We start from the raw sequence: 25,197 nt of genomic DNA on the forward strand, positions 1-25,197 counted from the left end.
CAGAGGACCGGGCACCCTGCATATCACCTACCTGCCCACCGGAAACATCACGGTCTTCAGCTTTAGAGGACAAAAGGCATCGTTACCCCACTCACCTTCTCCTCCCGAATCTGCCCCCGGAGCTCCTCCTCCTGCCGTTTCTTGTCCTCATGCAGCTCTCGAAGCTCCCGCTCGTACCGGGCTCGTACCCCGAGCAGCTCCTTCTCATGCCGTAATCGGACAGCTCCCAGCTCTTCTTTGTGCTGGGTCTTCTCCTGCATTGACTCCATCGCTAGCTCATCTAGCATGGCCTTCCGTTTCTCAGCGCTCTGGGGGCCAGGACGGTGGACCAAGAGAGTAGCAGTTAACTTTATCTCCCAACACCACAAAATGACCACCATTTTGTTTCATGCCCAAGAACTAGCCAGAGTCCAACTCTTCCCTGGCCCTTCAAACTGGCTGAGTCATTCTCCCATCCTTTAGGAGGTCATTTTCTTTCTCTTTCTGTTCCTAAGATTCGACCTTATCACTTCCCTCATGGACTGGGCCATCTCTTTCCTTCTTCCCATGATACCTTCCGAGCTTCCTGCAGGTCTTGTGTCAACTGCTCCTTCTCTTGCCCCATTTCTTGAAGTTGTTCCAGCAGTCGGCTATTGGCCCTTAATGACTCCTAATTCAGTAAAGAAGGGGAAAAGTTTGAGGAGAGTCCCTAGCAGGTGCCAATCATCTAGAACACCTCTGGCAGACCTTCCCCCTACTAAAGCAGGTGTTATAATCACAATCATAATGGGAAATGACACAGGCTGCAGCTCGCTCCCCAACTTATTCTCCCCTATTCCCTTAGCAACAGAATTTAAGTCAGGAATATGATAGTCTAACGTATTTCTCCCTCCTCCTTCACAAACAGGTAGAGACATGTGATTCATTTCTTGTTTCTTTGTATTTTTTTCTCTTTTTTGAGACAGGGTCTCACTGTGTATCCCTGGCTTGCCTGGAACTCTCTATGTAGACCAGGCTGAGGTCGAACTCATCTGCCTCTGCCTCCTTTTTGCTGGGATTAAAGGTATGATCAGTCATGCCAAGCTCCTTTCCTTTCTTTTCCTTTCCTTTTCGAGACAAGGTCTTATGTCAAAAGACTGTTTCTTGAGATAGTACCTCATCTCAAACGTGTTAGGTAGCCAACAATGACCCTGAACTCCTAATTCTGCCTTTACCTAACAAATGCCAAGATTACAGGCATTGGGCACCATGTCTGGGTTTATTTTCCTTCTGAACAAGCTCTGGCAAGTTTTATTAAAGACAAAATTTCCTGGTTTACTTTTCACCAGTCTGTTCTGGCATGCTTCTAATACCAGAATCACAAGGGGCAACGAAGCCAGTGCACATACTCTGTACTATCTCCCATATGCTGTGCCCAACTCAATATTAGTGCCCAATTCAATATTGGTGTGGTGATGGACAACAGTTTTAGCCAACATGGAATAATAGTGCCCTATTTGAGATTGGCTCAAAGCTGGGCAGTTGCTGGTAAGGATAACCAACTTCAATTTTCCCTGTTTGGTCATCTTCAGAGTCTGCTCGTATCCCAGCACGCATTCTCCACTTTTCAAAAAAATCTGCACCTAGAGTTGATCAACTCCAGAGACATTTTCATCTTCTTTGCAGCCACCATCATTCTCCCTTAGGTGCATAACAACTCCCAATCAAGAGCGGCCTCTAAGATGGCCAAGAACCAGAAAGCTTGTTTTTTTTTCTTTCTCTTTTATTTTCTTATTTCTTTTTTCCTTCCTTCCCTACCATTTCTTTCCTTTTGTTTTGCTTTGGATCAAGTTCTCTCCATGTAATCCTGGTTGTCCTGGGACTTACTATGTACACCAGGCTGGTCTTGAACTCAAAGAGATCTGCCTACTTCTGCCTTCCAGGTGCTAGGATTAAAGGTGTGTGCCATCATATTTGACCTGTGTTTCTTTTTTGAGACTGGGTCTTACTCTGTTGCCCAGGCCAGCCTCGATTCCTTGATTCAAACACTCCTACCTCAGTTTCCCAAGCAGTTAGGAATAGAGAAAAGCATCCCTGTGCCCCACCTCAGGTGATTAATTTATATCTAGAACTGGTGAATGCAACTTATATCTTTAATTTATTATTATGATTTCTGTTTGTTTTTCAAGACAGGGTTTTTCTGTGTAGCTTTGGAGCCTGTCCTCATTCTCCTTGCTAGACCAGGCTGGCCTGGAACTCACAGAGATCCACCTGCCTCTGTTTCCCGAGTGCTGGGACTAAAGGCATGCATGCGCCACCACAACCACCTAGCTTTGTTTGTTTGTTTTTGAGACAGGGTCCCATTATGTATCCCTGGCTGGCCTCAAACTCATGGAGATCTATCTGCCTCTGTCTCCTCTAGAATTCTAAAGCTTGGAATAAAGATGTGTGCCACCTGTTATTTTTTTTAAGACACAGTCTGGCCTCAAATTCACAATCCTCCTGTCTTAGCCTTTTTACCTACACTTTTATTTATTTATTTATTTATTCATTATAGATTTATTTTATGTGTATAGATGTATTGCTTGTATGTATGTCTGTGCACCACACGCGTGCCTGGTGCCCAGGGAGGCCAGAAGATCTCCTGGAACTGAAGTTAGGACAGCTGTGAGCTGTCATGTGCACACTGAGAATTGAACTCTGATCCTCTGAAAAGCAGCCAGTGTTCTTAACTGCTGAGCCATCTCTCCAGCCTCATCTCAGCTTTCTGAGTGCTAGGATTATAGGCATGAACCACCATACTCAGCAGCCTATGTTCTTGAAAGAAAGGAAGGTGCTCTTTTTTAGTCGCTGTTCCCCTTCCTTTTTCCTTCTGTATAACATGTAAATATGAAGCAGAAACACTTTCAACAACTATCCTGGAAGCAAAGGCTGTAAAATAGCACAGGAGAAAGAACCTAGGACACTGGCGATCAGTTGTCCATAATTCAAGACAGGTGTGGCGGCTCATGCCTGTAATAGCAGCTCTCGGAGGCTAAGACAGGATAACTGCCGTGAGTTTGAGGCTAGCCTTGGCTATACAATGAGTACCAGGCCAGCCAGGAATACACAACAAACAACTGTCTCAAACAATTAAACAAAAAGGAAAAAAATCATTACCACCATTCATTCCTGAACAACCTACTTAGTATTTTGTTTGTTTTTCTTTTTGAGACAAGGTCTCACTCTGTAGCCTAGGCTGGGCTTAAATTTATAGCAATCCTCCTGCCTCAGGCTACTGAGTGCCACCATGCCAAGCTCCCTACTTAATTGTTTTACATAAAAGGAAACTAAAGTTGTATGCACACGTGCCTGTGTGTGTGTGTCTGGGGGGGGGTCCTTTGTATGCACAGGTGCACACATATAGGCAGAGACCAGAGGAGGATACTGGGTTATCTTCCTCTCACTTTTGACCTTATTTCTTTGAGGCAAGGTCTCTCACTAAATCTGTTGCTCATAGTTTTTGGTTAGGCTGCTTAGTCACCAAGCCCCAGAAATCCTCCTGTCATCACCCCTCCACCCTCCAGCACTGGAGTTATGGGCACACTTTTTTTTTTTGGTTTTTTCGAGACAGGGTTTCTCTGTGTAGTTTTGGAGGCTGTCCTGGCACTCGCTCTGTAGACCAGGCTGGCCTCGAACTCACAGAGATCCACCTGCCTCTGCCTCCTGAGTGCTGGGATTAAAGGCGTGCGCCACCAACGCCCGGCTTGGGCACACTTTTTACATGGTGCTGGGATCTGAACTTAGATCTTCAAGCTTACAAAGCAAGCACTCTAACCCACTGAACCATCTCCTCAGCACCCCACTTTAATACAAGATCTGCTCATGAGGCCCGAACTGGCCTCAGTCTTGCTATATAGTTAGGATACCCTTAAACTTCTGATCTTCCTGTCTCTGCCTCCTAAGTGCCGAGATCACAAGTGTATATCACAGAGCCTGTTTTATGCAGTGCTGTGGATTGGATCCTGGGCTTTGTGCATGCTATACAAGCACTTTGTTAACTAAGCTGGATCACCAGCCCTACACTTTTTTTTCTTGAGACAGAGTCTCACTATGTAGCCCTGGCTATCCTGGAACTCACTATGTAGACCAGGCTGGCCTCAAACTCAAAGACATCTGCCTGCCTCTGCCTCCCAAGTGCTGGAATTAAAGGTGTGCACCACTATGTCTGGCCCAAAATTTCTTTCTTATTTAATCCAGTATTTTTTTTGGTTTTTTCAAGACAGGGTTTCTCTGTGGCTTTGGAGGCTGTCCTGGAACTCGCTCTTGTAGACCAGGCTAGTCTCAAACTCACAGAGATCCGCCTGCCTCTGCCTCCCGAGTGCTGGGATTAAAGGCCTGTGCCACCACCACCTGGCTAATCCAGTATTTTTTCCTTTGATTTTTTTCAAGACAGGGTTTCTCTGTGTAGCCCTGGCTGTCCTGGAACTTGCTCTATAGACCAGGCTGACCTTGAACTCACAGAGATCCACTTGCCTCTGCCTCCCGAGTGCTGGGATAAAAGGTGTACACCACTACTGCCTGGCCTTAATCCAGTACTATTCTAGTTTCTTCAGGATAAGCATCCTTCATCCTAAAACTCAAAATCTGAAACTTTTTTATGTTTCTTTCAGGAAAGGTCTTACTATATAGCCTTGGGTGGTCTATTATTCACTCTGCAACTAAGACCAGCCTAAAGTTTATGACAACCCCCCTGCCTCAGCTACCCGAATGCTAGGATTATAGGCATACACCTGCATACCTGGCTTAAAATCTGAAAATTTGAGGGTATGCACAAAATGCCACATATGGGAATTCCACACCTCGTTACCTATGATGGGTCACTCTCACAATGCATAAGTGTGGTAGCAGACACTTTTAATTTCCGCAGTTGTGTGGCAGAGGCAGGTGGAGCTCTGTGAGTTCAAGGCCATTCTGGTCTACATAGCAAGTACTAGGCTTACATAGAGAGCTCTATCTTGTCTTAAAAAAAGCAAGAGCACTAAAATGTTTTATAAAATTACCTTCAGGCTATATGTATAAGGTATGTTTAGATTTAGGTTTCATCCCCAAAACATCTTAATAATTCTATGCAAATATTCCCAAATGAGACAAAAATCTGAAGAAAACACAAACATTACATGTTTGTACATCATGATACCAGAATGGAAACTTTAACTGAGGAAGCTCAGTTTTGCAAAAATAAAATTCCCCACATCAGGCATATAGATACTAGGATGTTAAGGATCCAGCCAAGAATGCAGGTCTCTCTGACTCCAAAATCTTCTCACTATTCCTAAAGGGCAATCCACGGCACCAGCACTAGGAAACTACAAGTCAGGGCAGAAAAGCATCACCTGGAGTTGGGAGTTGAGGTCATCTTTCTGTCCCATAAGATCTTCATATTCAGTCTGCCGATGCTGTAACTCAGCTGCCAATTCAGTGGTCTGGTCCCGAAGCATGTTCAGTTCTTGTGTCTTTGCTGTCTGGATCTGCAGAAAGTAGCAATGGTATGAAATGGAATGCAGGGAGCCCTAATGCCCAGGAACTCCTGGGCCTCTAAATTCCAGGGAGATAGAGGAATATGAAGAGAGGTAGAAAGACGCAAACTTTAAAACAGAAAAGCAGAGAGGTTAGTGGAATTTTCGTGCAGTAAAATACTACACAGTGATAAAAGAACCCATGGCACATACTGATAAAGCTCACAGATGTAGAAGTACCAGAAAGCAGGCAAGGACAAAATAGCATCAATTTCATTTACATGAAAGAAATAAAGAACATGAATCTATGTTGCTAAAGGTCAGAATATTGGTTAATTCCAAGGATATGCTGGCTAGAAAGGTGAAAGGATCTTCTAGCATACTAAAAATGCTCTGTATCTTGTTCTGGAAGGTGGCTACATGGAGTTATAAAGGAATATGAATGGACAGACACATTAGATTCACTGAGCACACACTTAAAGATCATTACATTTCATGCACTTTATTATAGAGAAACTAGAATGCCAGAAAAGCAGGAATAGATGGAGAAGAAGGCTGGAAGTCAACAGAAAAGAGGAACAGAAACAGAAACCACAGAAGACTAAAGGGTCCAGACCAACCTGGCCAGGTGTGGACCAAAAGCAGAGAGAGATAAAGGAAACAGGAAAAGATCAGAAAGGACTCCCAGATGTCCTGTACCTGCTCCAGAGCAGCCAAGCTAGTCCTCAAGGCATTGTTCTCAGCCAAAAGCCCTTCCACTTGTTCCTGGGCATCTGCACTCTGGATGGACACCTGGCCCCACCCCCATGACAGGTGAGAGCAGGTCCAGAACAGAGGGACAGGACCTACCCACAGCCAAGAAAGAAAGGAGACAGACACACGGACACACAGACCAGGACTAGGAAAAGCAAGACCCCCTCGTTGCCCATAAAATACCAACTCAGTCTGCTGCCACCCTCAAGCCCAGCTCCCAATCCCACAAGTACAACATACCTGATCTTGTAGGGCCCGCAATGCTGCTGCATGCTCCAGGCGCTCCCCCTGCCGCTGATCTCTTAGCTCAGCCAAGCTCTGTGGGAAGTCAGGTAATGCCATTCCAGACCTTACCCTTCCCTGGGTGCACACAGACACAGACTCCCTCTGTGACCACCTAAAAGCCTGTTCCCAGCACCTGTGAGGCTTGAACTAGCTATCAGAGGCCTCAGGTTCACACAGACTCCAAGCTATAATGCATAGGGCTCTCAAACACATTCACTTCCTCTCTCCCAGCCTCTAACCATTTCTGACATGCCAAAGTTCCTGAACCTAGCTTCTGAGGAGTTCATAGTCACACAGATTCAAGATTGGGAGCCCCAGGATGTTCGGCCCCTAGGAACTGTGACTTTACCCATCTCCAAACTCTAACGACCAGGAGTTGTTGATATACTTAACCCCATGTCCCAAACTTAGAAGCCACAGTTCACACAAACTCCTGCTCCAGACCCTAAAGATCGCAAACTCATGACCTCATTTCCAGCTCTTGAAGAAGCCTCAGACTTCCCCATCTCCACTACCACACTGGCTTCCCATCTCTGGGAATCTTCAGACCTAGATCACCAACAGCTCCTGAGGATTTTGTCTAGAATCTGTCCCAGCCTCCGCACTGCAATCTTCTAGGGGCCCTGTTCCCACAAGCTACCATATCCTCCATTCCAAGACACTTCAGACTTGCCCTCTCAGGGGAAATCCAGGGCTTTAAAGTCAGACAGCCCTGCTCCCCAGGAACTGCACACCCATGTAGACTTCCATTCCAGTCTTTGGAGGTCTCAGCTTTTCACTGCCACCAAGGGTCTTAGAACCTCAGGATCACCCCCTCACATGAACACACTTCTTTTTTTTTGGCTTTGGTTTTTCAAGACAGGGTTTCTCTGTGGCTTTGGAAACTGTCCTGGAACTAGCTCTTGTAGACCAGGCTGGCCTTGAACTCACAGAGATCCGCCTGCCTCTGCTTCCCAAGCGCTGGGAGTAAAAGCGTGTGCCACCACTGCCCATCGAGAACCCAATTCTTTTTTCATTTTTTTATTTTTTATTTTATGTGCATTGATGTTTTGCCTGCATAAGGCTGTGTGAGGATGCCAGATCCCCTGGAACTGGAGTTACAGACAGCTGTGAGCTGCCACGTGGGTGCTGGGAATTGAACTTGGGTCCTCTGGAAGAGCAGCCAGTGCTCTTAACCACTGAGCCATGTCTCCAGCCCTGAGAACCCACTTCTTAACATCACAGAACCAAAACAGCTTTCCGAAGCCTGAAGGTCTCAACTATATACTCTGACTCCAGTCCCAACTACCCCAAATTTGAAAGTCCAGTGTCTATTCAACCCTTATGTCTTTGAGCCCTTGCAGTCTCCAATATACTGGTATCACAGCTTTTTAAATTATTATTATTATTATTATTATTATTATTGGAACAGGATCTCATTGTATATCTCTGTCTGGCCTTGAACTCAGAGTTTTACCTGCCTCTACCTCACAAGTGCTTGGACTAAAGGTATACACCATTATACCCAGCTTTTAAAGGTCTCAGCATCACCCAGTTTCTACTGAGAGAGTTCCACAGCTCACATTTACCCTAATTCTTGGTCCCAGACCCCAGTGAGAGTTCTGTTTCATACAAACTTGTGGCACACAATCAGAGCCCTTACACTCCCACCTTAGGATCTCTGACTGACATAAATTCTTAATCCAACACCCAGGGCTCTTGAGTTTCTGAGTTTCCATTTTTCTAGCTCTTAGGGGGCTTACACATACCTATCAGGTTGCAACATTTCCAAATCTCAGACATCCCAATTAGCCTCTAAAGACCTCATGTTTCCTAAGACTGTCCGCTCCAAGAATCTTGGGACCCAGGCCCCATCACCTGATTGGCAGCCTCAAGCTCCTGCTGCAGCTTTTGGGTGCGAGCCAACTGGGCTTTGAGATCAGCTTCCTTTCGCTGTTGTAATTCTTCAATTTTGTTTCTAGGGGTGACAAGGATAGAGTACATTAGGCATAGCTAGAGGCCCAGTCTCCCATCTCTACCCCTGTGGTCTTTGGTTAATTTGGCTGGGCATGGTCCCTGTTTTTCTACTACTGACAACCTCAGTAGTTACCTGCTATCATTAAACAGTGTCTCTTTCTCCGTCTGAAGACGGCAAAAACTGAACATAGAAAGACATAGATACATTATTTCCACAAGTCAATCCCTTTATCTCCAGGCCCCCAAAAACCCTGGAAAAGAAAAGTATACCTTTCCTGTTTCTTTTTCAGTTTCTCAGAGAGCTGAGGGAGAAAGAGGAAGGACAAATATAGACAAATAATAATGAGAATATTAATAAAATAAAATAAATAACAATACTTACAGATACTTCATATTGAGTCCGTCCTACAAGTTGGGTTTTACTTATGATATTCTTTCGGAATTCTCAAGACATCCTTGAGAACTGAGAACTACTGATTTTATAAGTGGGTAAACTGAGTCTCAGAAGGGCTAAGCAATTTGATGGCCCAGTTGTTAGCAGCAGCAACACAATTTCCAGCTAGCTCCCTTGGACGCCAAAGGCCATTACATATGTTCCTAAAGCAGCAGTTAATGGCCACATCACGGAATGGCTAGGCTGGGAGGCCTGGAAAGTAGGATTTTGATAGGTTGTCTCGCCACTGGCCCCCAGGCTCTAAGGGCATTCTTACATGGATGAATCGGCAAAGCTGCGAGGAAACAGAAGGGATGGGGCCTGCCATGCACAAAGTAGAATGGGACCACATTAGCTTATTCCACAATGAGAGCAACTCTGAGCTTTGTGAGCCTGTATTTCACACATGATCAAATTGAAGCTCTGAGGATGCACAATGCTCCTCTGCTGTCAGGAGAAAGCCAGGCGGCGGCAAACCCCACCTTAGCAAGTTCCTCCTGTAGTCTGGAGGTTTCAGCTTGCTTTGAGCTCTGCGGGTGGTGAGGGGGGAAGATAAGGGATGGAGTTGTTATCATCAAGGATGGAGTAAGGCCTCTACTTTTGCCTGTCCCGCCTCCCTTTAGCCCAGGAGATGGTGATGTCACAGACATCTCCATGGGCCCACAGGCAGGAGTAGGGCATCTGCTGTCTCCCAGCATCCCAGTCCCAAAAGGCCCAGATTTACCTCTAAGCCTTGCAGCTGCTCCCAGAGCAATTTCTTTTCTTCTTTCTCCATTTCCCATTTCAGTTCCACTTCTGCTAATGGCATGGGGGACAGGGCAGTGGGGAGTATATCTCCTGGGGGATCCCCTTGGCCCTCACTGGCAGCTGAGAACCTCACAGTCTCTTTCTCATAGCGTTCCTGCAGTGCTGTTGAGTAGGCAAGAATGTATTATGGGGTGCTAGAGAGATGGCTCGGCAGTTAAGAGCACTGGTTGCTCTTCCAAAGGCCCCAGGTTCAATTCTCAGCACCCACATGGTGGCTGACAACTGTCTATAAGGGGATTCAATACACTCCTCTGGCATGCAGAGGAACATGCAAAACACTCATATATAAGAAATATAAAGAAAGAAAAAAGAGTGTCTGATGAATGAAATTGTCTCTGAAGCCTCTTGTTATGTCTCAAATACAGGGATAACTATTTATCCTTCAGCGTCTCGGGATGCACAGGACCCTACCCCAGATGAATCATCATTCAAGCCTGTCACATAACTTTTAAGTCCCACCAACCTCTAAAATCCTATCTACCACGTTCCATACCATATCTGCACATATAACCTAATCCTACCCATATTGTACCTGGTCTCATTCCTGACTGTGGAAGTAGCACCCACCACCATATAAGGCCCAGCTACTCACCAAAGGTCCACGTGTCAGGCCCTGCTCAAGCTGTCTTTCCGCCTTCATCTCACAGCCTATTTACAATCTGGGCTCAGAATCTTCCCAGTGTTCTATTACTGCTTAGTCAATATCTCCTTTTCAACAGTCATTCTGCTGTTCTTTAACATCTGCTAAAAACCATACACTGAACTAACGCAGAGTGAAACCTCCATCTTCCTGGCACAAATATTCTGGTGTACAATGTAGATGAGTAAGTTTAGACTCAGAGAGATAAAATACCCTCCAAACGTAAAATCACACACTAGGGCAGGCAAGGCCAAGTCTCACTCTGGAATTTCCTCTCCTTTCCCATAAGAGGACTGTATCCATGCTTGCTCTGCTCAAGATGTGAGGTCCCTATATCCCAGGAAGGCCTCCATGCACCTGCCACGTTCTTCTGCAAGGCTGTGTTCTCTGCCTGCAGCCTCAGAAGCTCCCCATCCACATGTGGTCCAGCTTGAACATTTCCTGCTCCAGTAGTCCCTTCCTTCAGTTGCCGGTTCTCTAGCTCCAGCTGCTCCAGCTGGCTACAGAGCTGAGCAGGGGGAGAGAGATGACAGAGAAATAGCAAATCAGAACAATATCCACCAAAACACAAATAGCACTCAGCCTCTCAGTGTACAATTCATTACATTCCCACAGAAACCCTTAATGTAGTTCCTCTTATACTTTGTGGATACAGACACCGAGACACAGAGATATTAAACCATTTCCAATTTACACAACTGTTAAGTAGCGAAGTCAAAAAGGGTGAGAACAACCTTCCCTTTTGCCAATTCCTGACCTCTCAGATGCAAAGACCTCAGCTGCTAAGCACCATGGACAGACCCACTGACACTCTCCACCTATCTGTGGAAAAATGTCTAGATCCCTGGGTCCAAGGACAGCTCCCTCTCAACCCAGGCATCACAGACAGCTTGCAAGACATTTCCAGAGTAAACCCAGCTTACAGTTTTTATACTTCCAGTCTTTAGCTTTGGAGAGGTACGCCATGGAAATAACATTCAGTGGGCCCCAACTGTTCATTCACTTCTGGTTAAAACAACAGTTTCGCAAGACAATCACCTTGTCTTCACTTTCAGATCAGACTGCTGAGGCCCACAATTTTTTAATTTTATTGCCTAGGATATAACATCATTTCTTTCAACCATTTCTTCACCTGACTGGCTTCTATACATCCTTTAATGCTCTACTCAGATGTCATCTTTAAAGCAGGGTTAGCTAACACAAATTCCAGTATTTTACCACAGCATTCTCTGTTCACTTATTTCTGACCTAGTATCAATCACCATTAAACTTATTTGTTGCTGGTGTTTCTTTTTTATCTTATTTTGTGGGTTTTGTGTGGGTTGTTTTGTTGTTGTTGTTGTTATTGGTTTATTCGCTGGTTGTTGTTTTTTAAAACAGAATCTCACCATGTAGCCCAAGCTGATCTTGAACTCAAAATCTTACTTCAGTTTTCTAAATGCTGGGATTACAGGCATGTACTACCACCATGCCTGGCTAAATTTTATTTTGTAACATGGAATCACAAAACAGAATCTGAAACTACATTGATTGGACATGAATTCCTACTCTATCATTTACCAGCTGGGTGATCTTGGGATAAATTACTTCACCTCCATGGGGCTCAAGTTTCCTCATCCATTAAAAGGGGATGCTAAAAATATTTTATAATTGCATTGTTAAGAATTGAATAAATAATGTAGAACAATTAAAATGGGAATAGCTATAGAAGAAATAGCATTACTAAACTATCATTATTACTATTCCCCCTACCCCACCTACAAAATATCAGTATTCTGGACAGTCAACTTTACACAAGCTAGGGTCATCTGGGAAGGGAAAACCTCAATTGAGAAAATGCCTCCATCAGCTTGGCATGTAGTTGAGTATGTTGGACATTTTCTTGACTAATGATTGATATGGGAGGACCCAGTCCATTGTAAGTGGCGTCACCCCTGGAATGGTGGACAAGGGGGGTATAGGCAAGGAGGCTGAGTGATCCATGGAGAGCAAGCTAATAAGCAGTGTTCCCTCCATTGCCTCTGCTTCAGGCCTTGCCTCCAGTTCCTGACTTGGCGTCCCCCAATGATGAATTGTGACGTGTAAGACAAACAAATGCTTCCTCTCCAGGTTTGTTTTGGTCAGTGTTTTATCACAGCAATTGAAAGCAAACTATAACAGCAAGTCACCCAAGACTTAGGACCATTCTGTGCAGCTCACGACTTTATTTCCAGAACACAGAATACGTAGCAGGTCCCTTTAACTATTTGTCTGAAGAGCAAGTGAGCTGATGACATATCTTGGCAGGCTCTAGCATCATGTCTTTCTGTAAATACCATCAAGGCCTGAGAGGAGTAGGAAGGGGAAAGTGAAGGATCCCAGAGTTGGTGCAGAAAAACACGGCTAGTAGTTATGAGAGCACCAGAAAGCTCCAGGGACCAGGGAGAGGGGCTCATACCACAAAGTATTAATTAAAGTGCAATAAAATCTGGAGGCTGAAATTACTTCTGTGAAATAGTGGAGTGGACCAATAGAGAAATCTAGGAGTAAGGAGATCGGAAGGCTGCGGAAGCACAGCAGATGAGAGGGGTAGAGGTGAGGCAGGTCAAAGACACAGAATGAACACAAACATGTTGCACACTAAGCAAGCACTCTTCCACTGAGCCATATTCTAAGTTCCTACTTATAAAACACCGCCTTCTCCTTTACCTTCTTTTGCTCTCCCATCCGCTGGAAAGGGATGGGGATGTGGCACAGTGATAGAACACATGCTTAGCATGCACGATCCCTGTGTTGGATCTTCATCACCACAAGCAAGGCATGAACTAATGAGATAATGTCACTAGTGAACACTTCCATAGTTCATACTATTTAAGTGACTTACATACATTTACCCACTGAATCCTCATAAAAGCCCTGTGAGGCAGGTGTTTCTATCATCACTATTTCCATTTTAAACATTTGAGAATGAAAAATTAGGAGGCTAAGTGACTTGCTTAAAGTTATAGTTAGTAAAAGGTACAGCCAAGATCTTAATCTAGGCCTTCTAGTTCCAGGGTTTTTACTCAGAATTACTGACTGCTAAACTGCTTCTTCTGGCATTGCAACTACTTAAAGATTGATGTTTGTTGTATTCTGCCTTTTGTATTTTTGACTTTTTAAATATTTTTCTTTATTCTTTGATTTGTCATGTAGCCCAGTCTGGCCTAGAACTCACTATGTAGCTGAGGATGACCTTAAGCTTCTAATTCTCCAGTCTCTACTGCCTAAGTGCTAAAATTACATGCATGTGTCACCACACACAGTTTATGCAGTGCTGGGGATCGAACCCAGGATTTCATTCATGTGAGTCAGGCACTCTGCCAATTAAGTCATTTCTCAGAGCCTTGTGTGTTTTTTGTTGTTATTTTTGACAATTTCTTATTGTATGCATGTATTGTGATCGTATTCCTCTTATTTTGTTTTTTAAAGCAGTGTAAGCCCATCAGATAAGTACTTGGAAATAACTTTTTTTCCTACAGAATATTTTTCCTTAAAACACAATGAAACTCACAAAATGATCAACCATGGGTACAGAAGACTAATAGGAGAATAAAACACAGGATTGCCAACAGCCCAGTAGGGTTAGCAACAGCCAGGACATTAAAATCAGTAAGGAGATAGAATTAGTCAATCCAGGACGAATTACCTGGAAGAAGTGGAACCCCAGACTCATGTCAGATGAAGGAAAGAAAAAGAAAAGGGAAGCAGTTCAAACACTTTTCCATCCATGTTAAGCAATAACTTTACTTAAAGCCCCAGAACACACTGGGGCTCCATAGTGCCAGCCAAACACTATGCAAATGGAGACTTGAATTAAATAAAATGAGTGACTTAGGAACCAAATGAACTCAGGGCTCAAAGGATCTAATTCCATGAATGTTTGGCCCCACCTGTCAAATCCCTGCCCCCAACAACAGACTAAGGCCTGTTTCAGCACCAAGGACAGCGCCCAGCGCCAGCCCCTGTCCACCCTCTACTGCTGAGCTTTACAGCCTAGGTGGCTCTTGCCCATGCATACACAGGCGCACCATTCCCATTGCCCCCCTCAGCTATCCCGGGCACCAGCACCTTGCTGAACTCGGCCATAAGTGTACTGTTCTGCAAACGGAAGTCCTCCTCCTGGCTGTGCAGCTTTGCCTGCAGCATCTCATTTTCACTCAGCAGTACCTCCACTTCCTGTAGTGGCAGACATGGGCCAGGACTCCAACAGGGGCAGAAAGGATGGGGAGGTAGGCAAAGAAGAGAGAAGGGAAAATGGCATCGGGTAGGAAGCATACAGGGTAGAAAGAATGAGGCAATATATAGGAAGAAAGACGTACAGGGAAGGAGACAGAGACAGAGAGGGCAAGAGACACATGGAAAAGTAGGGGGAAGAAATGGGAAGGGAAATATAGGGGTTGAGGGGAAAGAGAAATAATGACAGGGAGATGGAGAAAGGATAGAAGACAGGGAATGAGGGGGGATCAGGAAAAAAGGCAGGAAAACAGGAACAAAGTGGTTTCAACAGGAAAAGAATATAGCAAAGAGAAGAGAGAAGGGAGGGGTTTAGGAAAACCAATGAGTAAGGAAAATAGAGGAATACGAGAAAGAAAAACAAGAAGTCAGAAACAGAAAGGAAAACCAGAACAGAGAAATGAAAGTGACAAAAACAGGTGGAAGACAGACAAAGGGAAAGTTGAAGAGAAGAAGGGGGGGGAGACAGGAAGGCAGAGACATAGATTCATGAGGAGACAAAGTGTGAAAAAACACAGGAAGACAAAGACATAGAAATGCACAGCAGTAAGGAAGTTGCAGATAAATGGATGTACATAGATAAAGGCCAGTACAATGCCACCAAATATCCCCACTAGGACAGTCTTGCACACATATTCACCCACCAAAGGCCCCCTTACCTGAGCTTTCTTGCTCTTGCTTAGTGCCTAAAAGGAAGGGTGGAAGAGAGCTAAGGTGAACAGCAATGGACCCCTCTGTGGGCTATAGAGACTAATGTGGCAGGTATTAAGTGAAGGCAATGGTGTGCTGTAGGATGGAAATATGTTTAAACACAGAACTTTCATAACAATTGGAAGCCCACAGAAATAACAGAAGAAATGAGCAAAGAACGACTGGGAATTCTGGTGCCTTGGTGCCACAGCACTCAAAAAATAGTTTCCTTTCTTCTATGCTCTTAAGAGTTTGAGGGAGAGGGGGAAATAGTGCCTTAGAATTTAACCCTTTATATACTGGATCTCCAAGTTAGAAAACCGTGGCTTTACCACTACATCTGTTCAAACACATCAATGTGCTTCCCTTTCATGTAACATAGCAACTTATGTCCCTCTGCTTGGCAGCCAAGGCTTTGCACATCAACACCCTACTAAGAACTCCAGTTTCCTAACTGTCAGATTTTCTGAATTCTGTATCATTCACCAAACAAGTATTTTAAAATTTTTACTTTACTATATATTTATTTGTGTGTGTGTGTGTATTTGTGTGTGTGTGTGTGTGTGTGTATTTGTGTGTGTATGTATGTGTGTGTATTTGTGTGTGTGTGTGTGTGTGTATTTGTGTGTGTATGTGTGTGTGTGTATTTGTGTGTGTATGTGTGTGTGTGTGTATGTGTGTGTGTGTGTGTATTTGTGTGTGTATGTGTGTGTGTGTGTGTGCGCCTGCGCATGGCACACACTTGAGTGCACAGCTTGCACATGGAGGTCAGAGAATAACTTCATGGAGTCAGTTCCCCTTCCACATTTCTAAAAAATTATTCATTTGTGTGTATGAATGCAAGCAATGCTCTTGAAAACCAGAAGAGCGCATCATATCTCCAGGAACTGGAGTTAGCTGGTTTGGGAGATGCCCTCTGAGTGGGGGGGATGGAACTCAAGGTCTCTACAAGAGCAGCCAGTGCTCCTAACTGCTGAGTTCCAGCCCCTCATTCAACAAGTATTTATTCAGCATGTACTATATGCGACAGTGTACTACGCATGAGGACAGAGCAATGAAGATGAATAAAAATAAAGGTCTAGAATATATTAAGGCGCCATAATAGGCTATATTCTTCCTTGTCTTCAAAGGTTCTGAAAGGCGGCTTTGGTCACCAACAGGACCAGGACAGGTAGGAACATAAGGAAGCAGCGTGAATGGAAGACAGGAGGCAGACTCAAGGCAGATTTACTAATAGACTTGCCTAATTAAAAGTTCATATATGGATCCACATATGGTATACATGCCTACAGATCCAGCTACTCAAGAGGCCAAGGAAGGATGAGGTCAGGAATTTGGGACCAGCCTGGGAGACAGAGCTAAATTCCCCTTTCAAGACAAGGTTAGTGAATGAAGGCTGGAGATGTAGCACAGGAGCAGAGAGTTTAGAGCCAGGTGTGGTGGCATACTCCTGTAATCCCAGCACTTGGACATTGGAGACTGAAGAATGAGGAGTGGAGGATCAGGAACTCAAGGCCATCCTCAGCTACATAGCAAGCACAAGGGCAGCCTAGGCTTCAAGAGACCCTGTCTCATAAACAATAAAAAGGCTGCTTTTTAGCCTCTCAAATATGAAGAGCTTGCCTAGCATGCATGAGATCCTAGGTTTGATCTGTATCACTGCCCAAAAATATTTAGTGATGAAAATGAATAAGCAATTGACATTAGAATGAATTAAGGAGCTGGATGGTGGTGGCGCACGCCTTTAGTCCTAGCACTCAGGAGGCAGAGGCAGGCAAATCTCTGTGAGTTCAAGGCCAGCCTAGTCTACAAAGCTACATAGAGAAACCCTGTCTCGAAAACACAAAACAAAACAAAAAGATGAATTAAGGATAAGTTAAAATAAATCAATAGATTAAGCAAAGCCAGGTATGTCAGCATACACCTATAATCCCAGCACTGGGGAGGCTGAGGCAGGGTGACCAAAAGTTCAAGCCAGTGTGGGCTACACAGCAAGACCCTGTCTCAAAAGAAACACACACAAAAATTAAATAAGTAAGATTAGGTTAGAATTAGCAAACCGAAGAGACTTCTGCGAAAAACTCTTCAAATGACTATAAGAAAGCAGCATGTAATATTAGGCCTGGTTCAGTGTAGGTGTTCACTGGGAGATACATGAGTCAGATGGATAAAGGGAAGCAAGAGGTTGTGGGTGGATGGGTAGGTTGAGGGAGGTACCTTCTGAGCTTTAGTGAATTCCTTATCCAGGTAGGCGACCTTCTGTCGAAGACTGGCAAGTTCTGGTGCAGGGAAAGCAGGGAATCTCAGCCTCAGGCGGTAACAAGGAAGTGAAGGGTCATCTTATCAGGCTTCTAAAGGAAAATCTTTGCCTCTAATGCCCCAAAACCACCCATCTAATGAGACTCTCTTGGCTCACCAACACCATTCTTCCGAAGTTCATCTGAAAGCTGGTAGTTATTTGTCCGGAGTTCCAGGAGCTGAGTCTTTGGGAGAAGCCAAGAAACAAAAAGATTTATCAGGAAGGCATTCCTATCCCGCATGAGGCAGCCAAGCCCCTGACCTCTAAAGACTGGACTGGTACCCTAGGTGCTTCCTTAGTTACTCCACCTTGTCCATCCCCACACAGCCAGCCTCCCGCCCCATGGCCCCACTAATCCATTCCACACTTGGGCCACTGAAGGCTATTGGTATACCGAAGGGTACTGGAATAGTCCGGCTCCTGTTCATGTGTTCCTGTGACTCAGTACATGCGGGATGAAATCATCTTGGCTGATCTCTTTAACACCCTGAGCACTGTCCTGGCCAGGCCCAGGAAGCCCCACTGGCAGAAGGGCCTCCAAATTCTATCTCAAGGAAAGAGAATCTGGTCTTTCTCCTTCCCAACTTTCATGAGTCGAGGGGTATTCCTGACTCATAAGGGAAAATGCAGCATGGGTCACTTCAAACAGTACATGTATATCTTCCAGCCTTGTAGAGCCCTGAAGCCTATTCTTCCCAGAACTACCCATTGTCCCCACCCCTACTTTTATCTCCCTCTCAAAGTACCAGCCTCCACCTCTGTCACCACAATCGTTTGGTCCCAATCAGAAAGCCAGCTGGGTTATTACGGGATATTTCTTGCCCTGTTCTCCCCAGGTCTCAGATATCATCTCTCCTAGTCCTAGGCCAACTGGAATACCTTTCTACCCGATTTGAAGTTCCTCTCCAAAACAGCCCAATGATTGTTCCTCACACATGACCCAACTGGATAAATCTTCCTTGCTCAAGTATCTACCCACTCTTCACAAGATGCCTTCAGTCATGATTCAATAGGGGTGACACTATGTCCCTCCAGAGTCTCTCTCAAATACCCTTGGATGGGCCAGTTGAATTAATCTTAGAATTACTTTTATTCCCTCAAGAGTTCTGCCTCCAACCAGCAGAGCTGGAGAGTTTCCCCCATTTCAGTCTTTCCCACTAAGGCTCTCTCACAGTGTCCCTTCATTGTGCAATAGCATTCCCTCTCAGAGTGCTCCTGAAAGGAATCAACAGGTCTGAGTACCAGGTCAGACCACTCCCCCAAACCCAGTGATATTCCCCTCTCTGAAGTCCCAAAGTATTATTCATTCTTTCATATCTTCTGGTCGTTCCCCTGATATGAGTTAACTGTATTACCCACTCAGAATGTTCTTCACCTCAGATCTAATGGAATCACCCCAATCCATGCAATTATACACCTCCCTCTTAGGATTCTCTACCACCAATGGCACAGCAACTCTACGGAATAGATCCATGATCTTTCCCTACTCCCCTGATATAGTGGTATCTCCCACAAACTTTCCACCTCCCACCAGTTCATGGTCTTGCCCTGTCAAATCAACCCCCCCCCCCCGCCCCGCACGCACACACACACATATGACGCAAAAGGCCAGATGCCGGCTTCCTTTCTCTGCAGACAAAATCATTTCTCGTGAGGCTCTCCATCCTTCAAAGTCATCACCAGTTAATGGTATGCCCTACACATAAACCCGAAGGTCTCGCCCCCACTCTGGACTAAGAAAGGTATGGTCTACTTAATGACGTTCTACCTTCGCTACAGAGCTAACACAATCCAACGTCAGAACCCACATAGACTCTTCGAAATCAATAGGACGGCACTCGACCCTCAGTTTCCCTTCTCCATACCACCCCCTTTTTATACTCTAAGCCCATTCCAACCAAATCCTCAGAGCCTACAGCACGACCTCTCTCTACCCCGCCCCCAGTCTCCTAGCCGGGTGGTCTTTCCCACGTCGAGCAGCACCTGCATCCGTTGAAACTCCTCTTCAGACAGAGCTTGCGCCATGTTCCTCCCCCCGCCCCCGCAAGCTTTGTGCGCAGGCGCAGCTTGTGCAGCCTGTCAGAGCTAGGGTCGGAGCGAACCACTGTCTGGAAATGGAGGGGGAGGAACGTAATCAAATGTTGGGCATTTAGAGACGGAGAGAAGTGAATGATACTTAAAGGCAAGGCGAATTATGTTTTGATGCTTCAACAAATTGTAAATCATACGTTATGGCTTTTGAGCATTTACATACTACTCATTTTCATGCGACGTCATGGTATCCCTGTATCGTGGGTGGACTCGTCCGTAGGGAAGTAGTCCTCCGACAGAAAAAAAAAAATCACCCTTCCGCGATGCTCCTTTAAGGAGAAAGTGACTTAATAACCATTGGAAATGAAAGCGGAAGCTTCCTCTGGTCTTGTTCCGGCCCTCCCCCGGGTGACCCCAAAGGGGAATCCCGCTTCACATAAAGTCCTTGACCACCTACCCCTCATATGTTTTAAAGATTTGACAATGATTTTCTTAACACGGTGCTGTATTAGGAAAAATATTTAGTCATCGATAAGCTAATAGTTTGCGAGAAAGAGAACAGCAGATTAAAAAAATAAAAACCCGGAAAACTTCATTAAAAATAAAAACAAAAACAAAAACAAAAGGGGGCTGGAGAGATGGCTCAGCGGCTAGGAACACTGACTGCTCTTCCAGAGGTTCAATTCCCAGCAACCACATGATGACTCACAACCATCTGTAATAGGATCTGGTGCCCTCTTCTGGCCTGCAGGCACACATGCATACAGAACACCGTATACATAATATAATAAATAAAAATAAATAAAATAAAAACAAAAACTTGCTCCGTAGACGAGAGCTTGGTAGCATGCACAAGGTTCTCGTTTTGAGCCCCAACACCGAAACCAAAACAAAACACCAGAAACAAGTATTTAAATGTGTCCTAACTCTCTGATCTGAAAAAAAAAGGTCTCTCACGGTAGTTGTAGTGTTTCCTCATAGAAAAATTCTTTTCCCGCTGTGGCAAATACATTCAAATAGGACTCGTGCAATTGGAAGGATTTTATTGATATATACTGTCAGTCTCCCTATACAAACGCAGCCATTTAAAGGATACCATCCTATAACTTTTGAGACACCTATGTCATCACAATACAGGGAGAACAGTTCCACCTCGCACCTGAAAGGTTCTTTTGTGTGACATCATTCCACCCCTCTCTCTCCCTCCTACAGCCATAGAAACATTGTTTAGCTTTCTGTCCTGCTGGAGAATTTCATACAAACAGAATGAGATACTGTTTATTCCTTTTGTATCCCCTTTTGTTTTTCATTCATTTAGCTTTTGTGATTCATTCAAGTTGTTCTATCAGATTGTTTTCTCTTGTTCATGGGTAGAATTTCCTAGTATACATATGTCACAACTTGCTTATCCATTTTTGTTGTTGTTGTTTCGAGACAGGGTTTCTCTGTGGCTTTGGATGCTGTCCTGGGACTAGCTCTTGTACACCAGGCTGGTCTCGAACTCACAAAGATCATCCTGCCTCTGCCTCCCGAGTCCTGGGATTAAAGGCATGCACCACCACCACCCGACCCATTACCCATTGTTTTAATGTGACTTAATACATGTTTTTGTTATGAATGAGAATGGTTAACTTTTTCATATGTTTAAGGACCATTTTTGGTTTGGTTTGGTTTGATTTTGGTTTTTTTGAGACAGGGTTTCTCCGTGACGTTGGAGGCTAGAAATAGCTCTGTAGACCATGGCATGTGCCACCACCGCCAGGCTTTAAGAACCGTTTTAATAGTGTGTGTGTGTGTGTGTGTGTGTGTGTGTTGTGTTGTGTTGCTTAGGATCAATCCAAGGACTCTTGCATGCTAGGCAAGTACTCTATTTCTAAACTGTATCTTCAGGCATTAATACCCTATTTTGAAGCAAACTGGAGTATATTAAGATACAGATTTATCAAGCCGGGCGTTGGTGGCGCACGCCTTTAATCCCAGCACTCGGGAGGCAGAGGCAGGTGGATCTCTGTGAGTTCGAGGCCAGCCTGGTCTACAGAAGGAGTTCCAGGACAGGCTACAAAGATACAGAGAAACCCTGTCTCAAAAGAAAAAAGAAGCCGGGCAGTGGTGGCTTACTCCTTTAATTCAAGCACTTGGGAGGCAGAGGCAGATGGATCTCTGAGGCCAGCCTGGTCTACCGAATGAGTTCCAGAACAGGCTTCAAAGCTACAGAGAAAACCTGTCTCAAAAGAAAAAGAAAGAAAGAAAGAAACCAGACTGCTGAAACACCCATGTGCCTTTGGGAAATAGTGGTGCTTGACAGCTAAGTGCTTTTGTACAGTTACTTTTGGCTTTGGCCTTGAAATTTCCACATCAGTTTCTTTTTTGTTGTTTGCCAAGACAGTGTCTCATTATGTAGCTCTGGTTGTCTTGGAACTCAGTTTGTAGAACTGGGTAGCCTCAAACTCCCAGAGATCCACCTGCCTCTGCTTCCTGAGTGTTGGGATTAAAGGCGTGCGCCACCACTGTCCAGCAAGCATGTCAGTTTCTAGATGACTTCAGTCAGCACCTTCCCCTTCCCTCTCTCCCTTTAGTGAGGTTGATCATACATTTTATAGTAGTTATATCATACTCACTTCTAATCCTGATCTTTTGAGGTGGGACGAGATGCTCCACTTTAATCTGAACCTCATCTTCTCCTGGTAGTCACTAGAAAGGACATGGAGGAAGGAAGCGTGCTCTCTTTGCTTACCTGTTCTCCCCCTTGCTAGCAAGTCCATTCCTTCACTGGCATTGGAGTCTACCTCTTTGGGATTCTGGCATAAACTGAAGGCCATCTAAGACATCCAGCTGTGGGCTAGAGAGATGGCTTAGAGGTTAAGAGCAGTGGCTGCTCTTCCAGAGGTCCTGAGTTCAATTCCCAGCAACCACATGGTGGCTCACAACCATCTGTAATAAGATCTGGTGCCCTCTTCTGGTGTACAAGCAGACATGCAGACAGAACAGTGTATACATAATGAATAAATAAAATTAAAAGAGACATCCAGCTGTGTGTGTGTGTACATAGATATTTACTTATTCTATAAGTTCTGTTCCTATATAGAGCCCTGACTAATACAAATTTTGGTACCAGGAGTGGTTGTAGAGCAACAGAAGTATAAGGATATTTTACTTATTTTAAGTATAATTTAATATTTTAAGTATCTGGAGTAGGCTTTCCAAATTGCCAAGTTGTGAACACCTACAGTTATTGAATCCTCTCTAATTTTTGTTGTTGTTTTGAGACAGGGTTTCTCTGTATTGCTTTGGAGGCTATCTGTCTAGCCTGGCCTCAAACTCACAGAGATCCACCTGCCTCTGCCTCCCGAGTGCTGGGATTAAAGGCGTGCGCCACCACCGCCCGGCTCTCTCCTGTCCTTCTCTACTGGGAAGGGTTACTGTACACTGGGGAAGGGAAACAATCAGACTTTTCAGGGTCGATTGGGCATAGGTTCTTAATTGATGCTGATTCTGGGAGACCCCAAGAAGTACTGTGACCCTCCACTTAAAGTAGGGGCTTATGGAGGTCAGGTGATTGATGGAGATTTGTCTGAAGTCTGACTCACAGTGGGTCCAATGGGTCTCAGGACTCATCCCCAGTCCCAGAATGTATAATTGGGATAGTGATATACTTAGAAGTTGGCAGAATTCCCACATTGGTTCCCTGACCTGTGGAGGACAGCCTGGTCTACAAAGTGAGTTCCAGGACAGAGAAACCCTGTCTCGAAAAACAACAACAACAACAAAAAATGGTGGGTTGTTGAGCAGTGATGGCGCACTCCTTTAATCCCAGCACTCGGGAGGCAGAGGCAGGCGGATCTCTGTGAGTTCGAGGCCATCCTAGTCTACAGAGCGAGTTCCAGAACAGCCAGGAATGTTACACAGAGAAACACTGTTTCAAAAAACCAACAACAACAAAACTAAAACAACAACAACAAAAAACCCAAAACCGACTGTGTGTTTAGGAGCTGGAGAGCTGGCTTGACTGTTAAGAACAGTAGCTGTTCTTGCAAAGAACTCAGGGTTTATTCCCAGCACCCACAAGGCAGCTCACAACTGTCTACAACTCCAGTCCCAGGGGATCCGAAGTCTTGTTCTGACCTCAGAGAGTGCCTGGCATGCATAGGGCACACATCCATACATGCAGGCAAAACTCTGATACACATCAAATAATCAGTAAATAGCTGTGTTATAGCTGGGTATGGTAAGAGCATGTCTTTAGCACTTGGGGAGGCAGAGGCAGGTGGATCTCTGTAAGGTGAGTTTGAGGCCAGCTTGGTCTATATAGTTAGTTCCTGGCTAGCCAGAGCTACATAGTGAGACCCTGCCTCAAAAGTTATTATGTTTTTTATAACAAAAATTACCATTTTAAATGTAAAAATCAGGGGCATTAAGTACATTTGTAATGCCCATCTATACTATGTATTTGCTGAACTTTATCATCCCAAACAAATACTGACCTTACCTGGTAGTGGTGGCACATGTCTTTAATTCCAGCACTCAGGAGGGAGAGGCAGATGGATTTCTGTGAGTTCGAGACCAGCCCGGTCTACAGAGTAAGTTCCAGGACAGTCAAGGCTACACAAAGAAAACCTGTCTTGATAAAACAAAAACCCCCGGGGCTGGAGAGATGGCTTAGAGGTTAAGAGCACTGACCCCTCTTCTAGGGGTCCTGAGTTCAATTCCCAGCAACCACATGGTGGATCACAACCATCAATTCAATGTGGTGCCCTCTTCTGGCCTGTCAGCAGAACACTGTATATGTAATAAATAAATAAATCTTTAAAAAGAAACCCAACAAAACTCAAAGCAATAATCTCCTATTATCCTGTTCTTTCCAGCCTCTGTAACCTCTATTGTACTTTCCATCTTTGTAAATTGCATATTCTAGATACCTCATGTAAGTGAGTTATATATGCCTTGTGTCTACATCACATCACTTGGCATAACATTGTCTTCTGGCTAGGAGCAAGGCAAATATCATGCTCATTTTGTCAGGGGTCACTTTCCTTCTGTTGTCTTTTTTGGCTGTGAACCTTATAGGGCCTTTAATGGCTGAGCCACCTCTCCAACCTGAGGTCTTGCATTTTGAAATTCATTCTTCAGCATATTTTTGTATTCATTTTTTATTAATTTATCGTTTTACATTCCAATCCCAGTTCCCCCTCCCTCTTCTCCTCCCACTCCCTCTACTTCCCCCTCAACTTCTGTTCATTGATTGGTTGGTCTAGGTTCTTTTTTTTTTTTTTTTTTTTTGGTTTTTCGAGACAGGGTTTCTCTGTGGCTTTGGAGGCTGTCCTGGAACTCGCTCTGTAGACCAGGCGGTCTAGGTTCTTGAGACAAGTTCTTGCTATGTAATACAGTAGGAGCCAGGGCTGGAACCAACTGTTGAACACACTCACCTCCAGCTTGTGTTCTTCCTGCTGAAGTTTCCCACATGATGAGATTACAGATGTGCACTTGCTCAATTTTCTTCCTCCTCCCTCTTCTTTTTGTGGCTCATGCTGGCCTCAAACTCAGAGATTCACCTGTCTCTGCTTACCAAGCATTGGGATTAAAGGTGCATAGCAGC

At 44.7% G+C, this 25,197-nt stretch overlaps 1 protein-coding gene and 1 pseudogene across 7 annotated transcripts in view; both read right to left on the reverse strand.

Annotated features, from left to right (window-relative positions):
* Nucleotides 1-19,621, reverse strand: part of Gripap1 (GRIP1 associated protein 1) — a 28,623-nt gene extending 9,002 nt beyond the window's left edge. For 2 of the 7 annotated variants that reach the window (XM_021235942.2, XM_005085103.4), the window contains exons 1-16: nt 19,557-19,621; nt 17,691-17,757; nt 17,492-17,553; nt 15,244-15,270; nt 14,420-14,527; nt 10,688-10,838; nt 9,608-9,792; nt 9,366-9,413; nt 8,721-8,752; nt 8,584-8,631; nt 8,352-8,451; nt 6,450-6,527; nt 6,156-6,248; nt 5,334-5,468; nt 554-649; nt 96-308 (exon numbers count right to left, since the gene is read on the reverse strand). In XM_021235942.2, coding sequence (XP_021091601.1) covers nt 96-308; nt 554-649; nt 5,334-5,468; nt 6,156-6,248; nt 6,450-6,527; nt 8,352-8,451; nt 8,584-8,631; nt 8,721-8,752; nt 9,366-9,413; nt 9,608-9,792; nt 10,688-10,838; nt 14,420-14,527; nt 15,244-15,270; nt 17,492-17,553; nt 17,691-17,757; nt 19,557-19,598 — 1,485 coding nt within the window. In that variant the 5' untranslated portion in view covers nt 19,599-19,621. Of the gene's footprint in view, nt 1-95; nt 309-553; nt 650-5,333; nt 5,469-6,155; nt 6,249-6,449; nt 6,528-8,351; nt 8,452-8,583; nt 8,632-8,720; nt 8,753-9,365; nt 9,414-9,607; nt 9,793-10,687; nt 10,839-13,997; nt 14,340-14,419; nt 14,528-15,243; nt 15,271-17,491; nt 17,554-17,690; nt 17,758-19,556 lie in introns of those variants that run through there. The other 5 variants (XM_013124487.3, XM_005085104.4, XM_013124488.3 and 2 more) reach the window with 5 other exon arrangements.
* LOC101833297 lies at nt 1,031-2,196 on the reverse strand (annotated as a pseudogene).
* Nucleotides 19,622-25,197: the final 5,576 nt, after the last annotated feature.

The sequence above is a fragment of the Mesocricetus auratus genome, unplaced genomic scaffold (genome assembly GCF_017639785.1).
Source record: "Mesocricetus auratus isolate SY011 unplaced genomic scaffold, BCM_Maur_2.0 Super-Scaffold_100033, whole genome shotgun sequence".
In the NCBI taxonomy this organism is placed as follows: domain Eukaryota; kingdom Metazoa; phylum Chordata; class Mammalia; order Rodentia; family Cricetidae; genus Mesocricetus; species Mesocricetus auratus.